General features: G+C 37.8%; 2 protein-coding genes across 2 annotated transcripts; both read left to right on the top strand.

Moving 5' to 3' along the window:
• The first annotated feature begins 81 nt into the window (after positions 1 to 81).
• LOC127647974 (homeobox protein Dlx4a-like) lies at positions 82 to 12,501 on the top strand. Its single transcript, XM_052132514.1, has 3 exons — positions 82 to 526; positions 1,921 to 2,114; positions 11,205 to 12,501. The coding sequence occupies exons 1-3, from the start codon at positions 226 to 228 to the stop codon at positions 11,457 to 11,459; spliced, it is 750 nt and encodes a 249-aa protein (XP_051988474.1). The 5' UTR covers positions 82 to 225; the 3' UTR covers positions 11,460 to 12,501.
• An 857-nt stretch (positions 12,502 to 13,358) lies between these two features.
• dusp3b (dual specificity phosphatase 3b) lies at positions 13,359 to 19,244 on the top strand. Its single transcript, XM_052132122.1, has 3 exons — positions 13,359 to 13,752; positions 14,074 to 14,297; positions 18,758 to 19,244. Exons 1-3 carry the CDS (start codon positions 13,631 to 13,633, stop codon positions 18,964 to 18,966), a joined length of 555 nt encoding a protein of 184 aa, XP_051988082.1. The 5' UTR covers positions 13,359 to 13,630; the 3' UTR covers positions 18,967 to 19,244.
• Positions 19,245 to 24,464: the final 5,220 nt, after the last annotated feature.

The raw sequence follows: 24,464 nt of genomic DNA, 5'->3' as shown, positions 1-24,464 counted from the left end.
AGAGCGTGCTCTCATTGGAATGTAACAAGTAGTCTATGTAATGAGACTATTGAGATTCACTTCAGAGACTCTATGCTACGAAAGCAAGCTCATGAAAAGGTAGGCTATACGCATTTGGAACTTCGGGAAGTCGACGACATGAATCTCAGGGATGGAAATTGCACTGCTCTTTTTAATAGATGGTGCATTCATGGTGCATCAGTCTAATGGACATAACTCAAAAAAATGACTATGACTTCACTGTCTGAAAATTTAGTGGCTTCTGACCCGTCAAAATCGGCATTTCTGGAGTTCAATCACGGCTACCAGTCTCACCAACAGCATTCCCCTGGTGTGTCTCACGCGCTCTATCCGGTGCACGGTTTGCATCAAGGGGCGCATCCGCAGTACGATGCGACCTTCTCATCTGGAGCTGCTTCGTACGGCCGTTCGCTCAGTTACCACTGCAGCGCCCATCACCAGCCCGGAGCTTACCTACCGTATCAGCACAACAGTGCAGTTGGCCATTCAAGAGTAGAGGATGCAGGTAATTTTTTTTTTATTTTTCCTTTCTACTGTAGCCTACTATGATTCAAAATGTAATTAACTAAGTATACTTGTGTTGTACCAAAGTTCCTGGTTTAGAGTATGCTAATGATACAGGGAGCAACTCTCCTGAAATAAAGAGAATAATAATGTAGGCCTATAATTTGGAATCTATTATGATTAATGCCCTTTAAATTTGTGTTTTAATAATAATAATAATATATATATATATATATATATATATATATATATATATATATATATATATATATATATATATATATATATAGGCTTATATATATATATATATAGGCCTATATATATATAAGCTAATAAAAAAATAAAAACGCCCAATGTGAAGTTGATTCAAGTTTTAACATTTGTTAGATTTAAACAAATATAAAAGGAGCGTTGATTAAGTGCAACAAAATAAAACAAAGCCGGTAATATATAGAAGTGCTATATAGAAAAAGGAAGGGGAGAATTACCCGTTAAATTACTAAATCACAGTTGGACTCTCAAATGCATTTGGTAGTAGATATATCCACTGATTTAAAAACAATTAGGCTACTTTATTGAGTGAGCAAATTCCTACAAGCATACATTTTGTCATGAGTGTCTTCAATGTTTTATCCAAAAACAGATCGTAGATATGGGGTTTTGCTTTAGGTTTTCGATTTAAATTGAGATTTGCCTGTAATTTGTCTGTATTAGTAAACTTGACTATGCTATTAATGTAATACGGATTAATAAACAAAGACTCAAATTAGCAAAGCACGTAATTGCCCGCTTCCTTAACACACGCTTGACTCGTCTTAAGAAGAGGGGAAAAATGGTCATTGCACTTTAATGATCAAAGTCTGCTGTCAAACTACGTTAACGTAAATGTTTTAGGCTACTTCGCCTATAAGATAAACGGATACATTTTTGTAATAGCCTACAGTCTATTTGATTTTATGCAGCAGCTGGAATTTTGCTGTAACTTCATACAAATGCATAATCCATTTATATTCATCAAACAATTTAAACTTCAACTCTCAGTCTGCGTAAAGCAGCTTTCTTATGAAATTGTCGCAAATAATCAGTAAATGTGAGCCAATTTAATGTGGTTTATTTAGCAGAATAGGCCATATAAATTAGTTTAGAAAGATCCGATCACAGCTAATATACTCCGCACACCCTTTTATTTCCACAAAAGCTGAATTTGATTTGATTTAATTGAATTTTTCAGTTTGTCAAACCTTTTGCTGCCGTTTTTACTAACCATTTTCTAATGGCACAATGGCCAATACGCATTTTTAATTTATTTCACAATTGGTCTATTAAAGTCTACTACTACGATGATGATTTTGATTGTAGCTCTTTAAAATGACTTATCGAATCTTCTCACTCAAGATTCCGAGAAGCTAAGTTCCATCGAAAGTGGAGAAATACGCTTGAACGGAAAGGGGAAGAAGATTCGCAAACCCCGAACCATCTACTCGAGCTTCCAGCTGCAGGCGCTCAACCAGCGCTTCCAGCAGACCCAGTATCTCGCGCTCCCTGAACGCGCTGACCTGGCTGCCAAACTGGGTCTGACGCAAACACAGGTATGTAGGCTTATAAAATAACATTAATCTAAAGATGACAAATAACTCGGTCCATGCCGTGTCTTGGTGGGACGCTCTCAAATGGGAGAAAAACATAATGTCTTCATTCAGAACACCTTCAACAGTTCAATTATAACTTAGAGCAGCACGTCATGCTCTGCTTAAGCTCACAAAATGCTTAATGAGCTAAAACAGGTCTCTTAATATTTATTTCAGTGTAACAAAAATATCTTTTTAGAGCCGTGTCAGGCAATGGGCAAGTCAAACTAGACTATAAACAAGCAAATAAATGGCAAATAATCATTGTCAACAAAGCAGCACAGTCCTTGGTTACCGAAGCATTAGAGAAAAGAGAACTTTTGTGGCATATAAGCATTAGCAGAAGCAAAACGGTCGTAAATTAAATTGCAAAGTCAATATACATATTCTAGGATAAAAGAATATGACTCTGAGCGATATTCTGTCCATTTCCACTGTGTAATTAACATAAATATATTGCTCTTTGTTTACCTCACCTCAGGAGGTCAAACTAAATATGAGTTTATGTGAGCTGTTTTATTTAAAATTTATTCTAGTCCTACATGAGGTTTGCATATATTGCAACCCAGTTACCAATATTTGGGACATACGCTAAAGATAATTAAAAATTAAAAAGTGTTTTACTTAAATTAATTTGTTTGATGCAGTCGAGAAGGACGAGATCGCTGAGGGGGAAGGAAAAATCTATATTTTAAGTGGTGGGACACAGATGGCCTATTTGAATTGTACAAAACTACTGTACATGTTAATCTTATGTTAGATAATATTTTTCTCTTACAAAACATGGGATTTGTGCCTCTAATGCTTTAAACAGTAATACAAAAAAAAACAATAAAACTGTCATATTTTCTGGAAAGTGCATATACAGTCTGTGCATGCCACTTGATTAGCCTGAACATTTGACAAATAAAACATTTACAATAAACATGACAGATAATAAGTAAACAAAATGTTTATACCTATCCTAATAGGTTTTAAACATATATTGGCCAGTTTGGTTGCTTAGTAGTCTGGAGTCACTCAGCACACCCTGGAATAACTCAATGCCCTATGTGCATTACCATTCGTTCGCCGAATATGAGCAGCATGAGCACAGACACTTTAATTTGAAGGACTAGAACAGCGTCTGATTAACAATACGCCTTCAAACACAAAGATATGGTGCAGTTTACCTTTGCTGTGTAAAGCTGATGGTTTAAATTCACATAAGCGACAGAATTCGTGCAACAGTAGCCTACAGATTACTTTAAAATGTTTAAATCCTGCATGCATTTAATGTTTAATGATAAAGGCGCCTTAATACCCTAAATATGTGCACGGTACCATTTTGTAATATTTGGTTAACCGCGAGAGTTCACGAACGATTATTGTGTTCTTTGTCGGGAGTCAGGAATAAAGAACATTTATTGCCATGGATGCGTCAAACACAATCTCAGATTAGCAGGGAATAAAGTGCTCAGTGAACTATAATCCTATGGCACAATATATAGACCTTCATATGATAAAATCACATTAAAGTCGAATAAAAATAACCCCTGTCACTGCCTGCAACATAGTAGGCCTATTTTTAATAGGCTAAATAGAAAATGCGTAATTGTGCCCGGGGCAGATTCAATTTCCATGAGGCAGCGAATGCTACGGTTTATAGGACTTCCTCGTGATGCTTTGATTTTTAATGATTCAGCATTTAACTTGTGTAATTACTGTCTGCACACCAGAGCAAAGGGAGGGAAAAACTTTTATCAAGCGCTGAAACTTTGACAGGTGAAAAACTATCTGGAATCGTGTGTAACAGTCACATTAAGTCCTCTTTGCAAACTGAACTTCATCAGAATGTCGATTTGTGACAGCAGCACCGAAAATGTTTGATGCAGCACAAATGGGGAAACAGAACACAGAGTCTCGACATGCATTTATAAATATTAAAGGTCTTTAAACTTAATGCAGTGTCTAAAAAAATGCGGAGCAACGATCAAAGACGTCAGTCCAGTGCTTGTTTATATATATATATATATATATATATATATATATATATATATATATATATATATATATATATATATATATATATATATATAAAATAAAAACACACATTTAAAAACAGTGCGACGCACGTGTGAACAGCCCGTAACTCGCAATATTTAGGCTACTTGAAAGCCTGTGGGTTTGTCGGGTAGGCTACCGTCGGACTCAGATCGGGTTGAAGAACTCACGTGCAGAATAACCGAAAGGTGATTTTGATATTTGAATACTGTGCATATCCCTAATAATAACGCATGATTTTGAATCGGTACTTCATTAAAAAGTACACATAATTGGCTGTGTCAGACAGTGCTACAAACTTTTCTTCCATCTATTTGAAAAAGCCAACCAAATCTGACAAGATCCCGTAGCGCATAAAGGTGCATAATCACGTCATGGGGGGCATCCAAGTTGTACCGGCCCATGGGCCTCTCAGGTCTTAATCCATCCTTGCCCCTATCCTTATATTTATATTTTCACAAGAAATATGTGAACCTGCAATAGTTTTCAAATTTAGTTTCACAAACAAACAAATACTAACAAAAGTGTGAGTGGATGTACTGCACCCTCCAAATCTGATCCCTCCTCCTCTTTCTCCTTTGGTTCCTTTTGACATTTCCAGGTTTGAAACGTGGAAGTAAATTATAGCGGGGTAAACTTGTAAATGAGAGAGCATAGCAAATATTACTTTGTGCTCTCATTTTCTCAAACAGCAAAAGAAAAACTCCACTATTTAATTTCCACAACTTTCAAAAAGGGGAAAAAATAAAGAGCGAAGATGAGAAAGATGCAAACATTTACTGTTACTCTCTCAGCAGTTTCTTTTTAAATGACTGTAGGGGTAATATAGTATATGTATATATATGCACACTTAATAATTAAGAATTAAAAAATATAAAAAACATAGATTTGCGCCGCTATAAGGTGGACACACATCACCACAGTCTGTGAAAAGGGGCCATGGCAGGTTCAAATGTGCTCCAGTAAACAAATTTAGCATGGCAGTTAAATTGTACAGAATGTTTATTCAAGAAGTCATCAAATTGGTATGAAATTTGCGAATTCACTCCAAATTACACGACACTCCAAAAATGTAAAAAAATAAAATAAAATTACACTCACTTATTTGAATTTGAGAAAGTTTGCAAGCAATTTAAATTCTTTTGTTCACATCAAGTCAGTTTCATTGAGCCAAAATAGTTTAGTTGGATCAATGTACAACAGTAAGTTTTTAAGTAAGTAAATTCATTTTATTCTGTAGGTCCAACTTAATTTATTTGAGTAATTATCAGTGAGTGGTGTCTCTATTTTAGATGCAGGTGGGGCTGCATCCCACCAGATGTGGCACTTTTGTGCAAAATGCCTGGCATAATCATATATTTATTTTAAGAAATAATATATATTCTGCATTTTTTACTTTTAAACTTTCATGTCCATTCTACAAGACAAAAGTAGATAATATTTTGAGAAATTCTACAATTAAGAACAGTGTTGTTAAAACCATTTAATCATTTTCATTTGCTATGCTTGGCCCGTCATCCTCAGTGTTAATCGAGGTAGATCTGGAGAAACTCATGCGCATGTGCAACGAGTGTAAACGATAGCCTGAGGGGCATGTTTCCTTTGCCTCTTAACCAGCTAAAAGCTTTAATCATATGGATGTTAAGTTGACATGCTCCTCAGAATTTACAGCTCTACCCTGCAGACCTGCATTATGAAGTATTATGAGTTGATGCGTGGTTTGTATTAGATTACAAAAACTGAAATATTCAGAGTCTTTTATTTTGATTAGTTTTGTTATGCTGTTCATGCGAGTTAGTGAAATAATAAGCAAAGCTTTTGATGATTTGCTTATATCTGGTTTGCTTTCACGGTTCCTTCAGCTTTTTGACGTATTGATGTGCATGTTTCAGAGGTGCTTTATGCTGCGTTGAAATTTTAAGGGATGGTTGCACTAGAATTTTTTTTTCTTTTTGTTATTGTACTTTTGGTGCTTTTTTATCAAGCATTAACACGCCAATGTAATGACTGACATGCAGTCATAAATTCAGAGACCCTCACCTCAAAATTCAAACAGAATTGGAAAAAACGTTTAACACCAGGTGTAAATGGTGATAGCACGTGTTAATACACATCTTAACACATCTTAATATCACAGAAAAAACAAGGAACACACAAATAGCGAGTATGCATGTGAAAGAGAGAAAAAAATTTAAACTTATGCACTAGGTAAAAAAGCTTTTCTTGTTTCATTATATCTGTCAAAATGATGGAAAGAATTTTCACTTATCTGTTAATGTTTCAAAAATTGAGAAACAACACCATGTTGGGTTAAATGATTGTTTGTGCCATACCAGAAATAAGAAGCCTAAAACACCACTGGTAATCATGATTATATGCCAGCCAGGTGAGCAAGCATAAGGACAGTTAAACTGCTACACTGTTCATTTAATTGTAACCGCTTTTATATAAGCAGCTCTCAAAACAAGCGTTACTTAATTCTAAGTCCCTCAAATTAAGCACAAATGCTTAATGACACTAGAATGACACTGTAGAAGTGTCATTCTACACCACAAGTAACCCCCAAAACTCCTGCATAACAGATTCTCTTTTTAAAAACAAATACAAGTGAACATTAAACATGAAAAAATCTCCTCATATTCTCATCTTGCTCTGAAATGCATAAAATAACACTTAATTCATCACTTGTCCTGCTTATCCAATCCCATGCAAAACATGCTTGGAAATGGAAGTCCCAGTTTAATCAATGCTACATGAACACTACAAAAAGTATTCATGTAGGCTCAACTCAAATGGATTAAGTAAACTTAAATTGTACAAATTTAAATGAATATAACACACTAGTTGGAACAAAACATTCTAGAATTGTATTGCTTTTGTTCAATAAACTGAAAAAGCAGCAAAGACCCATTTTTGTACAAGTTATACATCCACCAATGACAAAACTGTTATTTCATAACTTTGACCCCTAAACCAAACTCTATCCCTAAACCTAACCATAAAGTGTAACACCTTACCCTACCCAGAAAACCAAAAATGACATAAATGTTAATGCTGATGTGTAATTCGGAAGAAAGCCACACTTCCAGGTTTTGAATGAAGCTCATGTGATTGGCTGATGTATAAGTTATACGTATTTGAACAAAAGTTGTGGGAATTGGTACGAATTCACCACATTGTAGTATTGTGACAAATTCTCATGAGACTACGTTGCCTATTGCACAGTGCTTAGACTCCAAATCAAATGACACACTGTGACTTTTATGGGTGTAATGGTTCTAGTCACGTTCAGCGGTTCTGACACTGGGGATGATGTTATGTCTCTTGCCGCATCTGGCGAGTGGTCAATGGAGGATGTTTCCGGCCCTTCCCCCAGCTAGGGCGAGAAGCGTGTACACGCCACTGGCAATGAGATTCTTTGTGTCCTTTCAAGGGCGGTTGAAGACAGGGCTGGACTGGTAATCTGGCATACCGAGCATTTTCCTGGTGGGCCGACGCACTTTGGGCGTCGGGGCGGAATGGCCATCGGTAGAACCCAGAGGGCCGGTGTGTAGGCCGCAAAATGTGCCAAATGGGCTGTGATAAGCAAAAATGAGCCGCCGTGCTATGCAGAATGGACCACAGAATGGCGCCACGATATGTAGAAAAGGTACTCCAAGTTTTCCAAGCTAAGCTCCTCAAGCAAATGCACAAGCAAGGATACAATCCAGAGGCATTCAAAGTGTCCACACTGCTACCGACTTAGCACTGCAAGCCACGAAAGTCACTGCACAGGCTATTGGCAAGTCAATGGGTAACCTGTTGTTTTGAACAGTCACATCTGGCTGACCATTACGGAAATGTATGATGCAGAAAAAGATGCTCTCTTTGATGCTCCGGTGTCACCAGCCGGCCTATTTTGCATCTTTGCTGAAGCCTTAGCTGATCTTTGCTGAGCACTTCGTCACGACTCAGCAACTCTCACAGGCTATGAGACATTTTATGCCAAAATAGAGCAGTACTTCATCACAACCGGCTCGCTCCTATGCTATGCTCCCCACGCGACTGACAGGCACAGCCCTATGAAGCGGAATGCAGACCTGTCCCGAAGAAGGCTTGATTGAAGACACACAATGCTGTTCCCCTCTTGCTGTTTGTCGGGAAAGGAATATTGTTCAAAATGATAAGTAAAAAAAAAAAAAGTGTCGCACATTCAATCACATGCAATAAAGAATGCAAAACAGAGTACAGCGCTCGTTGCACATGCACGAGACACTCACACTTTTTCAATAAAGGGCTAATTTCCACGTTAAAGTACACACATTTTGCACAACTGCTTTCCAATGGTGAGTGGCGCATTATATTATACAAAGAACAAACCAAATTGCCCTTTGTCCTGTTATGAGGATGCATGGCAAGCCATTACGGGCATTTCTGACATGGTGCTAAAAAGATTAAACGTGGTTATACGATCCAGTTTGCACGTCGACCGCCCCATTTCAACGATGTTCTGTCTTCCACGGTTCCATCCGAATACCTGCGAGTGTTATGAGCCGAAATACACAATCTTCTCACAAAAAGCACAATAGAGGTTGTCAAGCCCACAAAGGGTTTTGCAGCCACTATTTTCTTGTCCCAAAGTAAGACTGCAGGCTTCGACCAATTTTAGATCTGAGACATTGATTACTCAGAAACAAATCTTCTTGCACGTTCACACGCGTGACTGGTTTGTGTCGATAGATCTGAAAGACGTGTACATTCATGTTCAAATTGTACATCACAGGATTATTTTGAGATTCACATTCGAGGGAATTGCATATCAATTCAAAGTCTTGCCCTTCGGATTGTCCCTGGCTCCTCACTCATTCACAAAGTGCATTGATGTGGTACCCCTCTAAAACTGAGCAGTGTGCGCATTTTTAAATACTTCGACGATTGGATATTACTGGTCCAAACAGAGGCTCTGTTATGCCAAAACAGGGATTTACTGCTCCAACATCTGAACTGGGCAAAGACCATGCTCTCCCCAGCCAACAAATCTCCTTTTTGGGAGTCCATCTCGTCTCCATGAGCGAGTGTGCGCATCTCATGAGCATGTTCAGGCCATTCTCCAGTGTCTGTCTCAGGTCAAACTGGGGAGAACACTTCCATTGAAGCTGTTTCAAAAAGCATTGGAGCTTATGGTGGCAGCATCCGCCGTCATTCCAAGTCCATTCAAGTCTTTTACACATGAGACCTCTTCAGTGCTGGCTCAAGCGCCGTGTGCAACGACATGTCTGGCGCCAAATGCGCATGCACATCACTTTATCTTGCCACTGCCTAGCTTCTCTAGCACCTTGTACATCTCCTGCCTTCTACCAGAAAGGTGTCATGCAAGAGCAGATATTCAGGCAGAAAGTGGTGAACACGGACGCTTCCAATGCAGGTTGGGGGCGGTGTGCTATGGAGGCCTGGCTTTCGGCAACTGGACTGGTGCAAAGAGGGCGTGTCACATCAACCGCCTGGAGCTGTTGGCTGTTTTCCTAGCCTTGAAGGCTTTTCAGTCCGAAATAGAGAATCATTATGTTCTGATTCATTCTGAACACGACAGTTCTGGCATACATATACCACGAATGTAGAATTCGTTCCCTGCCAATGCTGAGACTGACACGTCGTCTCCTGTGGATTGAGTGTCATCTCCTCTCCCTGTGGTCAACCTATGTCCCAGGACATCTGAATTACAGTGCAGACCTATTGTCATGCCAAGGAGTGATGCCGGGTGAATGGAGACTTCATCCTCAGACTGTCCTGAGGATTTGGAAAATAGTAGGCAAAGCAGAGATCGATCTATTTGCCTACTTGGAAAAAGGCCAGTGTCCCCTCTGGTACTCCAAGTCCCAAGCTCCACTAGGAGTAGACGCAATGGCTGACAAATGGCCTGCAAATTGCAAATACATATATCCCTGGTGTGCCTCCTTCACTCTGTCACATGCAAAGTCCTAGCGGACAAAGAAACTATTCTATTGGTTACACTGAAGTGGCACAATCAGTCATGGTTTCAAGAAATGGGGGCATCTGCTTCCTGCAGAGGGCTCTACGCTGGGGCTGAGGACTGGGCTTGGGCTGTGGCGGAGACACCTTGGCTTTCAACACTGCAGGGGTTGCCCTCGGCCAGCAGACGGTGTACGGAATCTTGAGCCGTGGGCAAGATGTGTTGTATCGCCTCAGTCTGCTTCTTCGCCGCCGAGAACTGCTGGGAAAAGTCGACGGTGTCACCGAATAGGCCGATCTGGGACATGGATGCGTTGAGAAAGCGAACCTTGTCAGCATCCCTCATGTCGACCAGATCCAGCCATAGGGGTGTTTCTGGACTACCAAGGTGGACATCGCCTGCCCGAGGGATCAGGACTACCCACGTTCAGCTCTTTCAGTGACTTGGCCTGTCTGTGACTGAGAGTGGACGAACTGGGAAGTTGAGTGAGTGACATAAGGGGAACACATGTTATCTGGAAACCCCCCCTCCCATTAATGTTAATTGTTCTAAATTTATAATAGAATATCCAGCAAATCCAAATTAGTTCCACATTCAATATGGGAGACTGGGGAGTTTAAATGTTTTGATATATGAGTCTAGATGATAAATTATATTTTACAGCCTACAATAAAAATTATATTGTGGTAAATGTGGTAAAAAATGTTAACTTCATGAGGTAACATCTAAATTAACTGGTTTGATAGTATTATAATATTATTTTCAAACCAGAAATATTATTTAATATCACTGATTTGACTTGATTACATTTGAGGGTTAAAATAGGTAAGCATTAGGTAAAAACAGCTCATTCAGGTAACAATTTTTCTGGTTACCACTTTTTACAGTGTACATCTGTAACACTAGAGAACATGGACATTAGTTGTACATAACAAATGCACTTGTTCAAAATGTAATAATAATGACTGACAATAAATAAATTATTCTTAACAATAAAGATATTGTTTAAATAGAGATGAAAGAAATGTGTTTTAACAAATACTTATTCCTTGTTGCAGGTAAAGATATGGTTCCAGAACAAACGTTCAAAGTACAAAAAGATAATGAAGCATGGCTCAAGCGGACCAGATGGAGAACTCCTTCAAGCAGTTTCAGCCTCTGGACCATCATGTTCTCCAGGAATGCCACCCCTGTGGGACGTTTCCATGTCAACCAAGGGTGCTCCCATCCACTCTGGAGGATATATGAACTCTTTTGGACACTGGTACCCTGGTCATCATCAAGACGCAATGCCAAGAGCTCAGATGATGTGACTGGATTTATAGAACAATCTACAGTTCAATTCCTGATTTATTCCTGATCAATTACTGATTCTCACCAGTACACTCTGATTCAGATTAAGCCAGACTGCTTTCAGCATGGTTTACTCAAAGTCAGGATTTCATCAAGTTCCTCCTCTTCATGAAGATATACATTGCTGACCAAATTATTTTTTGGCTTGCAGATTTTAAAAAAAACACTGGCAGTATAACTGCCTGATTGCTCTCTCTTTCTCTGAACTTGTATTTTGTAAGCTCTTGTAAATTTCAATAAAATGCATTGTCCGTTTGCCTCCTGGTTTTCTGGTTGTACCATCTATCAAATATTCCAAAGCCTGCAACTTCAGGTGCTTAAGAATTGTATTCTTCTTGACTGTTTATCTGTATGTTGCATATCATTTTTCCAATTTTCACTGAATTAGAGGTAGGCCAATATATCTGTTTATGATTAATCAGTGCTGATAGTTGCTTTTTGGAATTATTGGTTATTTTCAAAAATCTATGAATCCTATGAATATTTTGTATTCCTCCATGTTCCTCTGTCTGTGGTAGGTGCTGGAGGATTCGAGTTAGAATAGCTTGGTTCTACAGCATAACATGGAAATCTTTCATCATTGACATCATTTACTCATATTTTCATATTCAATTAAATGCATATTATGTGATTTTGATTAGATAATTAAATGTAGTAAATTGAAATGAGGGCAAAAGAATTTCCCCATTCAGTAAATGCACCAAATCTTCATTTTTCCCTGGTTATTATTGGGATGATGTTTGACTAATACACCGCATCTAGGATTTTATTTACTTTGGACTCTTGTATCATCTATGTCTGTACCCGTCACAGTATGAAAAGATTAACATATTTTTTGGACACCAGTTTTATCAGCTTTTCCCACCACCTTTATTATCCAGTATGGTCGACCTCTACACTGAATGTGGTTACATGTGTGAATGAAGTTCTCATAATGATTGATAGAGAAAATGACATGCTTTAGAAAGACACACATTGAAATCAGTTGAATTCCTTCTTTGTTTTTTGAACTCTCAAATATAATAACTTTAATTTTACAAACTATAATCAGTGCTCTCAAAACAATTCACACAGCGGATGAAACCGACACTTTTGCAAAACATATAAATTTCACTGCATAATGAATTTCCTGATAATGCATTTATTAAAACTAAATACTAACATCAAAACTATACATGTGTTCTCTGTTGAATTCATAAGATGTTCAGCTATGGATACAACTCTATGACTTAAATTACACACTTATCATAAAAATCCACAACAAAATACATTTTTCCATCAGTTTTCATAAAATGTCTCTAAATTTCTAGTTGTTCTCTTCCTCTGGAAGGATGATGAAGACATTTACTGTAAAAAAAAAAAAAAAAACTAGAAAATTAGGAAAATCAAGAAAAATGCACAATTACAAAGTGTTCAGACGGCTGTGTTAATTGTTGAGAGCGACATGAGTTTGGAGAAATGTGTAAAATTGATTGAGAAAAACTGTAAAAGATACCTTTGTGCTGTCTATTTTATTCTCAATGATTGTACATTTAATATTAGAAAATATGCCTATTGCTTGTTTTATTTTATAAATCATATGTAATACTATATGTCCATAAAATATATGACTAAAAGCATGCTACTAGAATTACTACTACTAGCCTAATAATAATAATTTTTATGCTTATTAAATGACACATACTTTAAGTTATAATGAGGTTTATTTAAATAACTTTGATCAGTTTTATCTTATTAATCATTTACAGTATACTGTTTATTTTATATGTGGTCTTACATATTCCATCATGTGAAACCTTAGTTCACAAGACTGTCTGATGCCATCTAGTGGTTTGATAAAACAAAATGAAGGTGGAAGCTTCTGGCTGTAGTTAACTCTCTCTAGGCCTAACAAACAAAAACTATTACAGATTAAAGTTAACAGAATTTGTAAAGGGTTGAGCTGGACACAGACCACTTCACTGAAAATGCTGGACCAAAAATTTAATATTCTAAAAGACGACACAATGAAGATGGAACTGAATTGAAGAAAAGCTTCCAACAAAGAATCCAAATCATCACTGAACACATGGGCCACAACATCTGAGAAACATCATTTTCTTCTTGAAAGGCAATTTATCATCAGTTCAACATGACAGACTATGAAGTGTCTATTCAACAGCTCAATGATCTGTTGATGGATGAAAACGGAGAGTTCTGTATGCCCTCTAAAAATTGCAATGAAGTCTACCCCGGAATAGTCCTAGGAAATGAGTAAGTCTTCATACATTCTCCAGATATAGGCCTATGGTATATATATATATATATATATATATATATATATATATATATATATATATATATATATATACACACATTAAAATTTTACAATCATAAGTTCAGCATTATAAAATTGACAGGACAGTGCAGAGATGTATCCTGTTGCAAACTTCCAAGAGCAAGCCTTTAAAAGCAGTCTATATTTACCTCAATCCATGTCGAACGCTTGCAACTTGACACACTCAATGATAGAGCATGCACAAGAGTGAGAGAAAAGATTGATAAAGCTGTTACATTACACCTATATCTCAACAGGTCTGTAGCCACAAATATAACACGTTTGCAACAACTGGGAGTGACACACATTCTGAATGCTGCAGAGGGCCAATCCGACATGCATGTGAACACAGATGCAGAGTTCTATGCAGAAACAGGGATCATCTATCATGGAATACCAGCCCTTGACACTGACCATTTTGACCTCAGCGCATATTTTGAAGAGGCGTCTAATTTCATTTCAAGTGCCTTGTTAGTGAAAGGTGGGAAGGGTCTCAGTAAAACAGTATTTTGATTTGTTCTTAATTTATCTGATTTCATGATTGAAAATTATTGTTTTATTTACATCTCTCCTCCTTTGCTTTCTACTGTAATTTCTAATGCGTATCCTTTTCTCCTCTCATTTAATGGCACTGTGCTAGATATTTAGTAATATATGATCTGCTATCCCCAGCCTTCTTAATGATTCAGTGACCCACTAATAATAAATTGCATGCTGCTACCTGCTAACTTGCATGTAGTCCATTAACACTTTGCAATGAATGTTTGCTATTTTCATTCACTGAACTCCAGAAACTTGATTTGCCATTATCAGAACAATAATAACAATAAAAAAAATAAAAAAAAAACATTTTTGTGTCAAATATCTATTCAAATAATGCCAGTGTTAAAGGAATAGTCACCCAAAAATAAAAATTCTCTCATCATTTACTCACACTCATGACATCCCAGATGTGTGTGACTTTATTTCTCCTGCTGAACAAAGGTGAAGATTATTTGAAAAATATTTCAGCTCTGTATGTCAACACAATGCAAGTGAATGGGTGCCAAAACTAACAAACAAAGTCACTTTATTTATATAGCACTATTAACAAATAGTTGCTGACCAATGCGCTATACAATAGTAATAAACATTAAACATAATTTGAAAGAATAAATAAAATAAAAAGTAACAATAAACAATCCAGCAACAACAGTCCTCCACTTGAATTATTTAAGTTTGAATAAAAACCATTGAAAAAACATTTTTTTATAGTTTTATAAATAGACAGTGTTGAAGTTGCTCTAATATGCAGGGGTAAACAATTCCAAAGCTTAGGTGCAGCTACCGCAAAAGCACGGTCACCCCTAAGCTGCAGTCTAGCATGGCTAAGAGCAGCTAATCAAAGGACCTAAGAGACCTGGTGGGAGTATGTTGTCCTAACATGTCTACGAGATAAGTAGGCACCAGGTAATTTAGTGATTCAAAAGCAAACAACAAAAGCTTAAAATAATTTCTTTAACTTCAAAAATCGAAATACTTTATTGTGTCCGCAGATCTCTCATTAACAAATAGACATACAAACTTTTAATATCCAGTTTCCAATGAAATTTTTTTTATAATTTAACCTCAAAACTGTTTGGATGGAATAAATCTCACAAATGTAGATATTCTTCCTCCATCTTACCCTACTAAATAAAACTCTAGGTCTGTGACAGTTTTTTGCAATAACATCTGAAAAAATTTTGACCTTACAGCTTTAACTGTTTTCTGATATTTCAAACAGGAATCCATCAGTATGTCATCAGACACATGCAGCTTTTCTTCCATTTCCACTCAACGTTTCTACATGCCTGTCTGAGGGCGTGGGTGGCATCATTTAACCAGGGCTCCGATTTCATTTTTGCACACTTGATCTTCAAGGGTGCAACAGAGTCCAAGATATTAATGCACATTGTACTAATGTTAAAAGAGTTAACAGTGCTCCATACATAGTCTGTCAAAGTACACCAGACAACTCTGGTTGTTAAATCCATATATTCAGAAGGAATATGATAGTAGTGGGTGAGAAACAGATCAAGAGAAGTTGCAGAGAAACCGGTCATCAGCCTCATCTGTGATGGTGACGAGTCTGCATACAGACAGGAGGCGGATTAGCTGGCTGTCTGGTGCGGTCACAACAACCTTGAGCTGAACACACTCAAAACAGTGGAGATGATAGTGGACTTCAGGAGAAATCCCCCCACACTCCCTCCCTCACCATCCTGAACAGCAGTGTGGCAGCAGTTGAGTCATTCCGGTTCCTGGGCTCTACCATCTCTCAGGACCTGAAGTGGGAGACCCACATAGACTCCATTATGCACAGGGCTGGACTAGGACAACAAATTGGCCCAGGATTTTACATGGCAACTGGCCCAAAACTTGGGAGAGGGACCCCCCTCCTGGGTGTCTGTTCACTGTCCTTTTCTGCATATCGCGGCACCGTTCTGCGGTCCATTCTGCATAATGTGGAGGCTCATTTGAGCTTATCGTGGCCCATTCGGCATGTTTCGCAGACAACCCACCGGCCTGCTCGGTTCTCCCAATGGCCAGTCCACCCCTGATCGACCCCAAATAGCATCAGCCACGATGTGCCACGAAAATGCCCGGTATGCCAGTCCAGCCCTGATTGTGAAGAAGGCTCAGCAGAGGTTGTACTTCCTTCGCCAGCTGAGGAAGTTCAACCTGCCACACCTATAACTGTCTGGTTTGGTTCAGCCACCAAATCAGATAGAAGGAAACTACAACAGGCAGTCAGGACTGAGATGACTATTTGTGCCCACTTGCCCACCCTCCAAGACCTGTATGTCTCCAGAGTGAGGAAATGTGCAGGTAGAATCACTCTGGACTCCACACACCCTGCCCACACCCTTTTTGAAGGGTTGCCCTCCGGCCAGCACTACAGAGCACTGAGCACCAGGACATTCAGGCACAAGAACAGTTTTTACCCTCAGGCCATTTTCCTCATTAACAATTAAACTGCCTCTGGACTCCCCCATAGTGCAATAATGTAAATAGAAATCTCATATACATATGTAAATTCACATATTTAATTCAATAACTGTACATACCCCTACCTTGCACATACATTACCACTTGCACATGTACATATGCCATTCTGTTATAAGTCCTATTATTTGTATGTCTGTTTATTCTCTTACCTTTTTTTATATTCTGTGTCTCACTGTAATGTTCTGTGTTCACTTGTTTCTCCCATCACCAAAAAAAATAAAAAAATCCTTGTGTACATGAGAACACCGCAATAAAGCTCATTCTGATTCTGAATATTTAAGTCCTTTTTACTAAAAATTATTTCACGTTCACATTCTTCTTCTGTTTTTGGTGATTCACATTATTCATGCATATCACCCCTTCCTGGGCATGGAGGAACATTTATGATAAAAAATGACTTAAGTATTGATCTGTTTCTCACCCACACCAATCATATCATGATTAAACATGGATTAAACCACTGGAGTCATATTGATTAATTTTATGCTCCCTTTATGTGGAGCTTCAAAATTCAGGTCACCATTCACTTGCATTGTGAGGACCTACAGAGCTGAGATAATCTTCTAAAAATAATTTGTGATCTGCAGAAGAAAGAATGTCACACACATCTGGGATGCCAAGAGGTTGAGTAAATCATGAGAGAATTTTCGTTTTTGGGTGAACAATTCCTTTAATTCAACAAAAGCCTATCACACAAGCAAGAGTGACTTTTTTTAACTGCATGCTTATGAGTGTGATATTTCCCTTATTCAACAAAAAAGTTAACAAACGGGTACAAAAAAAAATATTAAATAACTTACGTTTCAGACAAATTTGTCCAGTTAGTCTGTGCATTTCTTCTCCGCTTGGAAATGCAAGCGTAAGCGTAGTTCTAGCAGTAGGCTAAGATCTCAGGATTCATTGATCAGGCATCTCTTATCCAATCACAATACAGCCTCGGCTTCATACGCCTGTCAGCTGCCTCTCATTGTCCGAGTTTCTGTTGGCATCAATATGTAGACTAATCTGTGCAAACGGTCATTGAACGATACCACTGTCTAAACGACTCAGTGAATGAAATGAATGAATCAAAATCCCCGCAACTATCTGGAAAGCCGCGAACTGAGACAAGCGGATTGATACAAACAGTAAAATATCCAAATGTTGTTACAATAAATATGAGCACGCTTAAGCCGTTGGACCAAACAATTCGAAGCTGGAACTAAATGTTGTATAAAAAAACATTTAGATAAACCAGCTAAATTAGTCATTAATAATTAATAATTATTTATATTTTTTCTTCATGAACAGTACAGAAAATATATGTAAACTAAACTGAACAGTCAAAATCCTCAGGTAAAACTAAATTATTAATGATAACAATTTGCTTCCGCCATGATTCATAAAATCGACACGGAATAAGACTTTGGTATGGCATTCATGTGTGCTCAACTCGTAAATATGATCATTCCGACATGACATCAATACACCAGACCTTCAAAATCTTTGAATTTTGATGTTATTGAAAACGGGTGGTTTGGCCATATGAACTTTTTCCGGTGGGTCGGCCGCGAAACGGGGCCGAACGGGCAGCGATTGGCTAAAGATGACTGCAAAACGGCGCCGTGATATGCCAGTAGGGCCCTGCAGTTACTCAATTTTCCTCAGCACTGTTGTGTCTTGACCTTAACCCTGCTTAAACCAGTGTAAGGTAGTAAGCCAAGCTGGACTTTAGCTGGTCTTTTAGCCTGCTCCTCTTAAAAGTGACCAAAACCACTCTAAAACCATAAATTCAGACGAGCTTGGCCAGACTCATAGACCAGTTAACCCCCTTAGGCTGGTCTTTTTTCCCCAGCAGGAAAACCCTTTAAAGCTACTTTGAGAATGGCTCATATATTTAAACATGTTTACAGTATCTAATTTTTGTTACAGGTAAGGTGTATGTACACTGTCAGAAAGGTTACAGCCGTTCAGCTGCACTAGTCATTGCATACCTGATGCTGCATCACAGGATGGATGTACGTGCAGCTCTGGCAACAGTGAGAGAAAAACGTGAAATTGGACCCAATGATGGATTTCTGCATCAGCTATGCCAGCTAAACGACAGACTGGAAGGTGAAGGAAAACTGTCTCCACATTAAGCATGTCTCCCTCTTTTATCAATTCATCTGTGTTTGCAGTTAGTGGGATTAAATAGTGACATGTTTTACAGGTTTTTTTTTCTGCTTTTTGGATTAATTGTAGTACTGAGCTGTGTATGTTACTGGCATTCAATCTCTAACTGGAGTCATATTACAGAAACATCCCATCTATAATTCTATTTAGATACCATGGTGATTTCAGAATACTAATTTGAATTTGTCAGATTAAGACTCAAGATAGGGAAGTTTCTGTAATACAGCCCCCATTTCACTGCAACAATGAGGTGCTGTCAGATTTAGTTAAATGAACATTGTTCAAATTAAATAGTCTAGAAAAGTAAATAAAATGATATAATAAATATAACAAGTTCTGAGATCATTACTCCTTTTGTGTTATTCAAGTAAAAATATTTTAGTCCCCACCCAGCTCTCAAACCGCAACTGTTATCAAGCTGCGAAGATTAATAGCTTGGATCATGTGCAGTAGAGCAAGTCAAGTCCACAGCTAAGTTTTTGGTAAAACTGGAAATCATTTGCTACAAAGATAATGTTCATTTCTGAAGCTGGAAACATTTAAGAAGTGACTGCAGTAATGGTGAGCTGTCCATTTCTGCAAATCAACACGTGGGCTCTCATTTGGAATAATTGTTTTCAGCAACTCAGGTCTGAAGCAATTATCTCCTGACCTCTTGTGGATCTATGAATAAGCAGAGGAGCTAAGACAGTAAAACAGTCACCTTATCCTCTTATATACAGTAGCTAATGTTTTGAGTGCAGACTGACTTTTGCTTAGATACATGCTTTGATTTGATTGTGGCTCTGACCAAATTTGATTCGATTGTGGTTTTGACAAATGACACCATAAGTGAAAAGTCAAAGACAAGAGGTCTTCACAACATACAACAACCATTTATTAAACATTTATTAAAGTGAAAAGTAGCACACATACCTGAGTATCTCTTAAACCCTCCTCGCATTTTCTCCACTTTCCACTGATTGGTATGCTTTTGAACACGTCAATACAATTTGATTGTATAGCTGCGAAAGTGACGTTTTCTTGTATTTCATTTTTCACTTGATAGTATTGGTTCCTGAATGTGAAGAGATGATTGATCCAAACCGTCAAGTTAAATTTCCACTACATGCCAATACATTATTACAGCTTAGACCAAAAATAAAAATACATTTTTTACTTGTCTTAAAAAAAAAAAAAGAGAGAGAGAAATATTAAAAGAAAAACATAGTCTGCATTGCATCCAATAATCCACTTAACTGAGGCATTGTGGGAAATAACCTCATGGTGACCAAGGGCCTTCATCTATTACAGGTAGGTACTATGAGTTTCATAGAGGGATAACATACAGCACTACAAATAACTATTTAACAAAGCACTAGATGGTTCTCCATCGACCCATAGCATTAAATAGAAGAGGACATCTCAACACCATTTCCTGATTGAGCATGGCTAGCTTCCAAAGTCGTGTTCTGCACATACATTATATTAGTCTCACATGTCTACAAGCAAGAAATTGAAATAGTGCACACACAAACATACTTTTTATAAACAACTGTGCAAGCTTTGTATTGTGATACAAGTTTTTTTAAAATGTGTTTGTCATTATACAGAACTATTCATGGTTGAGAAAGTTTGGGTACAAGCATTGTTTAAGGGATAGTTCAACCAAAACAATTAACTCACATTCACGTTGTTCCAAACCCATATTACTTTTTCTTACATGGAACACCGATGTTACGAAAGAAAGTTAGCTTCATTCACCATTCACTTTTATTGTATAGAAAAAACTACAATGGAAGTGAATAGTGACTGAGGCATTCTGAAACAAATTCTGTATTACATCTAATTTTGTGTTCTACATAGGAAATACGGTCATATAAGTTTGGAGATGAAGATTAGTAAATTATGAGAGCACTTTCATTTTTTGGTAGACTATACATTTAAAGCAAAAGAATACATCTATGTCACTTGTTGACCGTAAAAAGTCATATTGCACAAAAGAGCTTTCCAAAGAGTTCAGAGAGGATATAGGCGTCCTGTTTTGAGGATGGGTGTGATTTCAGCCACGTATAGTTGCTTTTGAAAGTGTGCTGTGGCTTAGACCCTGATTAAAATGGTAAAAGGACGAGCTACTGAGATAGAGCCTAGATTGAGGTACTATAGTGACTTATCAAAGAAAGACTGTCATGGACATATTCACAGCACTCTGTATAAAGATCTGCTGCAGATAAGTCTCTTTCTGGGTGGAAAGAAATCTTGGCATCTTTTCTCATTCAGTTTTAATTGGGTTTCTGAACAGCAAATCAGGCCGAGACTTAAGATCAGCAACTTTAATTGTTCTAGCCTTGCAAATGAAGGCAAATTCTCATCATGAGAATGAATGAGCTAGAATAAGGCTACTTTTTAAAACAAATAGTACTTACTTTCTCTGTTGAACACAAGCAATATGTTAGTCTCAGTGACCATTCAATTTAATAGCATCTTTTTACATGTGCACAAAGAAAGTGAGTAAGTGTCATTCTACCTAACAACTCCTTTTGTGTTCTCCACTGAAGAAATACAGTCAATAGGGTTTGGAACAACATGAGGGTGAGTAAATGATGACAGAATAAAAATTTCTGGGTGAACTACCCCTTTAACATTTAATAATATTTATACAAATGTGCAGAAATTAGTGTGGCTCTAAATCAAACTCACACTCATGTGTCATTTCTATGTAAGGTATGAATAGCTGCTGACAAAACAGATGTTTTTGTTCTGTCTTGATCGAATATCTAAAATCTACTTATAACTGCAAGAGCAACTTGATATAGGAGACAGACAGCATTAATACTAATCAGATGTGTAAAGCCAGTCTAAATACATGAGAAGCACTATGGCTGTCCACACGGAGCACTTGCACACCCACAGTACAAAAATGCACAGTGTTTGAAATGAACTTTGTTCAAACTTTAGTTTCGCACACTTTGAACATTTGCTCCTCTTCATCCCAATCACTGTCCAAAATGCACAGTCCAAACCATACTTGCATAAAGTCTTTCATCTGCAAATGTCTTATATGTCCATAAAATGCATGATTTTTCACAAGACATTTTTCAGTAAATACATTTGTTTTATAGAAAGTGAGTATTCTCTTTATTTTTTACATTCCTCATCAGTAGATAGGACAGGTAGCTTTCTAAACGAAATGGCATGTCTTCTTTAAACACATTTATAGAACTTTTGGACCTCAAATAAGACTGACTAAATCCTAGACTGTGAACATTCACAAGGGATTGGTGGAATTCAGAGGCAGCTAGAATTTACTGGCCAGTGTGAATATTACAGAGAGCTATTGAATGGGCATCGTTCCATTTCATATCGTTCCCGGCTCATACGGTTTCTTTTTCCACTGTGGTACTGCAAAATCAAGATAAAACCCAAAGTATACTTTGATTTTGATGCAAATGCATTTACAGGCAATTTGCGCATGCGTGCTATGACTGCTATGAGACAGTATTTATCTTCAGGAGTTTGACCCATAAAGATGTTTTTATAGTGCTTCAGACTGTAGGTGTCTCCTGACCTCCTCACACACACACGCTCTTGACGTGCATATCTACTGTTGTTTTAACCTTTGTCTCCTATTATTTATCAGCAATAACATCTAGCGTTTCTTTTTGAAAGAATCTGCTCAAATGTGAGTGTTGCCACCATCTGAACACTAATTCGTGCAAATGATTTAAGGCACATGTGCTTTCAAAGATGCGTGGTTAGAAAAATCGGCCTGCAGGCATTCAGTGCTCGAGCACTCTACTGATGATGAGATTTGCGGCACACATCCTGTATGCTCAGTATTTGCATCTGACTGAAGTATATTTTGGGTTTAAGAATAGACTGACTGGGCAAGTGACCAATCATGAGTCCCCACATTACTGAATACGTTTCACCAGAACAGTTCTTTGTCCTGAGTACAGTTAGCTAACAATGGTGAGAAATCCTGGGCATACCGAACAGTGCTTAAAATTTTTTTCTGGGTTCAAGACAAGTTAAGCTCAATCGACAGAATTTGTGGCATAATGTTGATTACCACAAAAATTACTTTTGGCTCATCCCTCAATTTCTTTTTGAAAGGTTCCAGTGAGGCACTTAAAATGGAAGTGAATGTGGCCAATTTTTGGAGGGTTCAGACAGAGATGTGAAGCTTATCATTTTATAAAAGCACTTGCATTAATTCTTCTGTTAAAACACATGTACTATTTGAGCTATAAAGTTGTTTAAATAGTAATTTTTACAGTTATTTTAGGGTTTGTTGACATTACATCGTCATGGTAACAAAGTTGTAAAATTGGCTGTAAAACTTTACACAAAAAAGTCTAGAAAGTGATTTTATCACACTAAACTATTTTTTTTACAAGCACATAGTTTGTTTTGTGGCTATACTTTTGTTTTTGCCCCCATTCACCATTGTAAGTGCCTCACTGTAACCCAGATTTTTCCTTTTTGTTTTTTTTAAGAAAAGGAGGGAGGAGTCAGAATACATTTTTGTGGTAAACAACATTATGCCATAAATGCTGTCAATTGAGCTTAACTTGTATTGAACCCCAAACATTCCTTTATGTCCAAATGCAACTGGAACCGTAACATGCTCAGGACCATTCAGGTCAATAGTGGATTTCTCATGATAAATCTCAGGATTTCTTTAAAAGTCATCCAAGAGCACCTTAAGATTGTTTTTGTTGATCTTGGCCAGTAGATACACAACCATAGTGGCTAGATGTGAGGGAGTGAACTGTTCTGATAAAAGTGCTGTAAAGTTTGAATGTCCAGAAAAGATGGCTTCTTGATTACACTTTAATACTAAAATGGTCTGTGGACAGGGCAAAGCTGACACTTGCTGGTGCAGTAGATTGTGACAGTGGGCAGTGCTGGTGGATTGGATTGAGCCTGAGTCAGGTGCATGGCCTGAGGCCTGATGGGAGCTTCATGCCTGAGTTTGGCTGAGTCACAGTGAGTTTGTCCGGTATGCTCTTGTATTTGTCTGTGTCACAGTGACACATCACAGAGTATCAGTAAAAAGGGACAACTGACTGTGGTCAAAACCCTGCTATGTATTTGAACCAGAAAAACTGAGCCGGTTAAACTATTTGAAGAGATGCTTTGGGGTCTGGCTGTGTCATTTGCTGGGCAGTTCATGTACAGTTCTTCATGTATGGCTTTGAGCGTGAAGAGGTATGGTTGCTTCAGGAGCGATGGTACAAAAATGTTGAATGAAAGTTCTTACTGGAATAAGAGCACATAAATGGGTCAGGTTTGCAGGCACAGGGACAGTAGAAATGGGCTGACAAGAAATTAGGTTCCAGGGCCTACTGGCTGAGAGCCATTACGCAGTGGTCAATTTCCTCTGCTGGTTCTCCAGAGCTTATTCAAAGGAATAGTTCATCTAAAAATGAAAATTCTATCCACATTTACTCTCCATGTCATTCCAATTTTTTTCACTTTC

The sequence above is a fragment of the Xyrauchen texanus genome, chromosome 8 (genome assembly GCF_025860055.1).
Source record: "Xyrauchen texanus isolate HMW12.3.18 chromosome 8, RBS_HiC_50CHRs, whole genome shotgun sequence".
NCBI classification, from domain to species: Eukaryota; Metazoa; Chordata; class Actinopteri; order Cypriniformes; family Catostomidae; genus Xyrauchen; species Xyrauchen texanus.
The sequence above is the reverse complement of the archived record's forward strand: the minus strand, read 5'-3'. Positions and strand labels throughout refer to the sequence as shown.

Bases quoted from the DNA above. Each gene is read 5' to 3' on its own strand.
- LOC127647974 (XM_052132514.1), top strand. From the start codon at position 226: ATGACTATGACTTCACTGTCTGAAAATTTAGTGGCTTCTGACCCGTCA. The intron at 527-1,920 runs GTAATTTTTTTT...TTCTCACTCAAG, and splicing joins TTCAAGAGTAGAGGATGCAG to ATTCCGAGAAGCTAAGTTCC. The intron at 2,115-11,204 runs GTATGTAGGCTT...TCCTTGTTGCAG, and splicing joins TGGGTCTGACGCAAACACAG to GTAAAGATATGGTTCCAGAA.
- dusp3b (XM_052132122.1), top strand. From the start codon at position 13,631: ATGACAGACTATGAAGTGTCTATTCAACAGCTCAATGATCTGTTGATG. The intron at 13,753-14,073 runs GTAAGTCTTCAT...ATATCTCAACAG, and splicing joins GGAATAGTCCTAGGAAATGA to GTCTGTAGCCACAAATATAA. The intron at 14,298-18,757 runs GTGGGAAGGGTC...TTTTTGTTACAG, and splicing joins AAGTGCCTTGTTAGTGAAAG to GTAAGGTGTATGTACACTGT.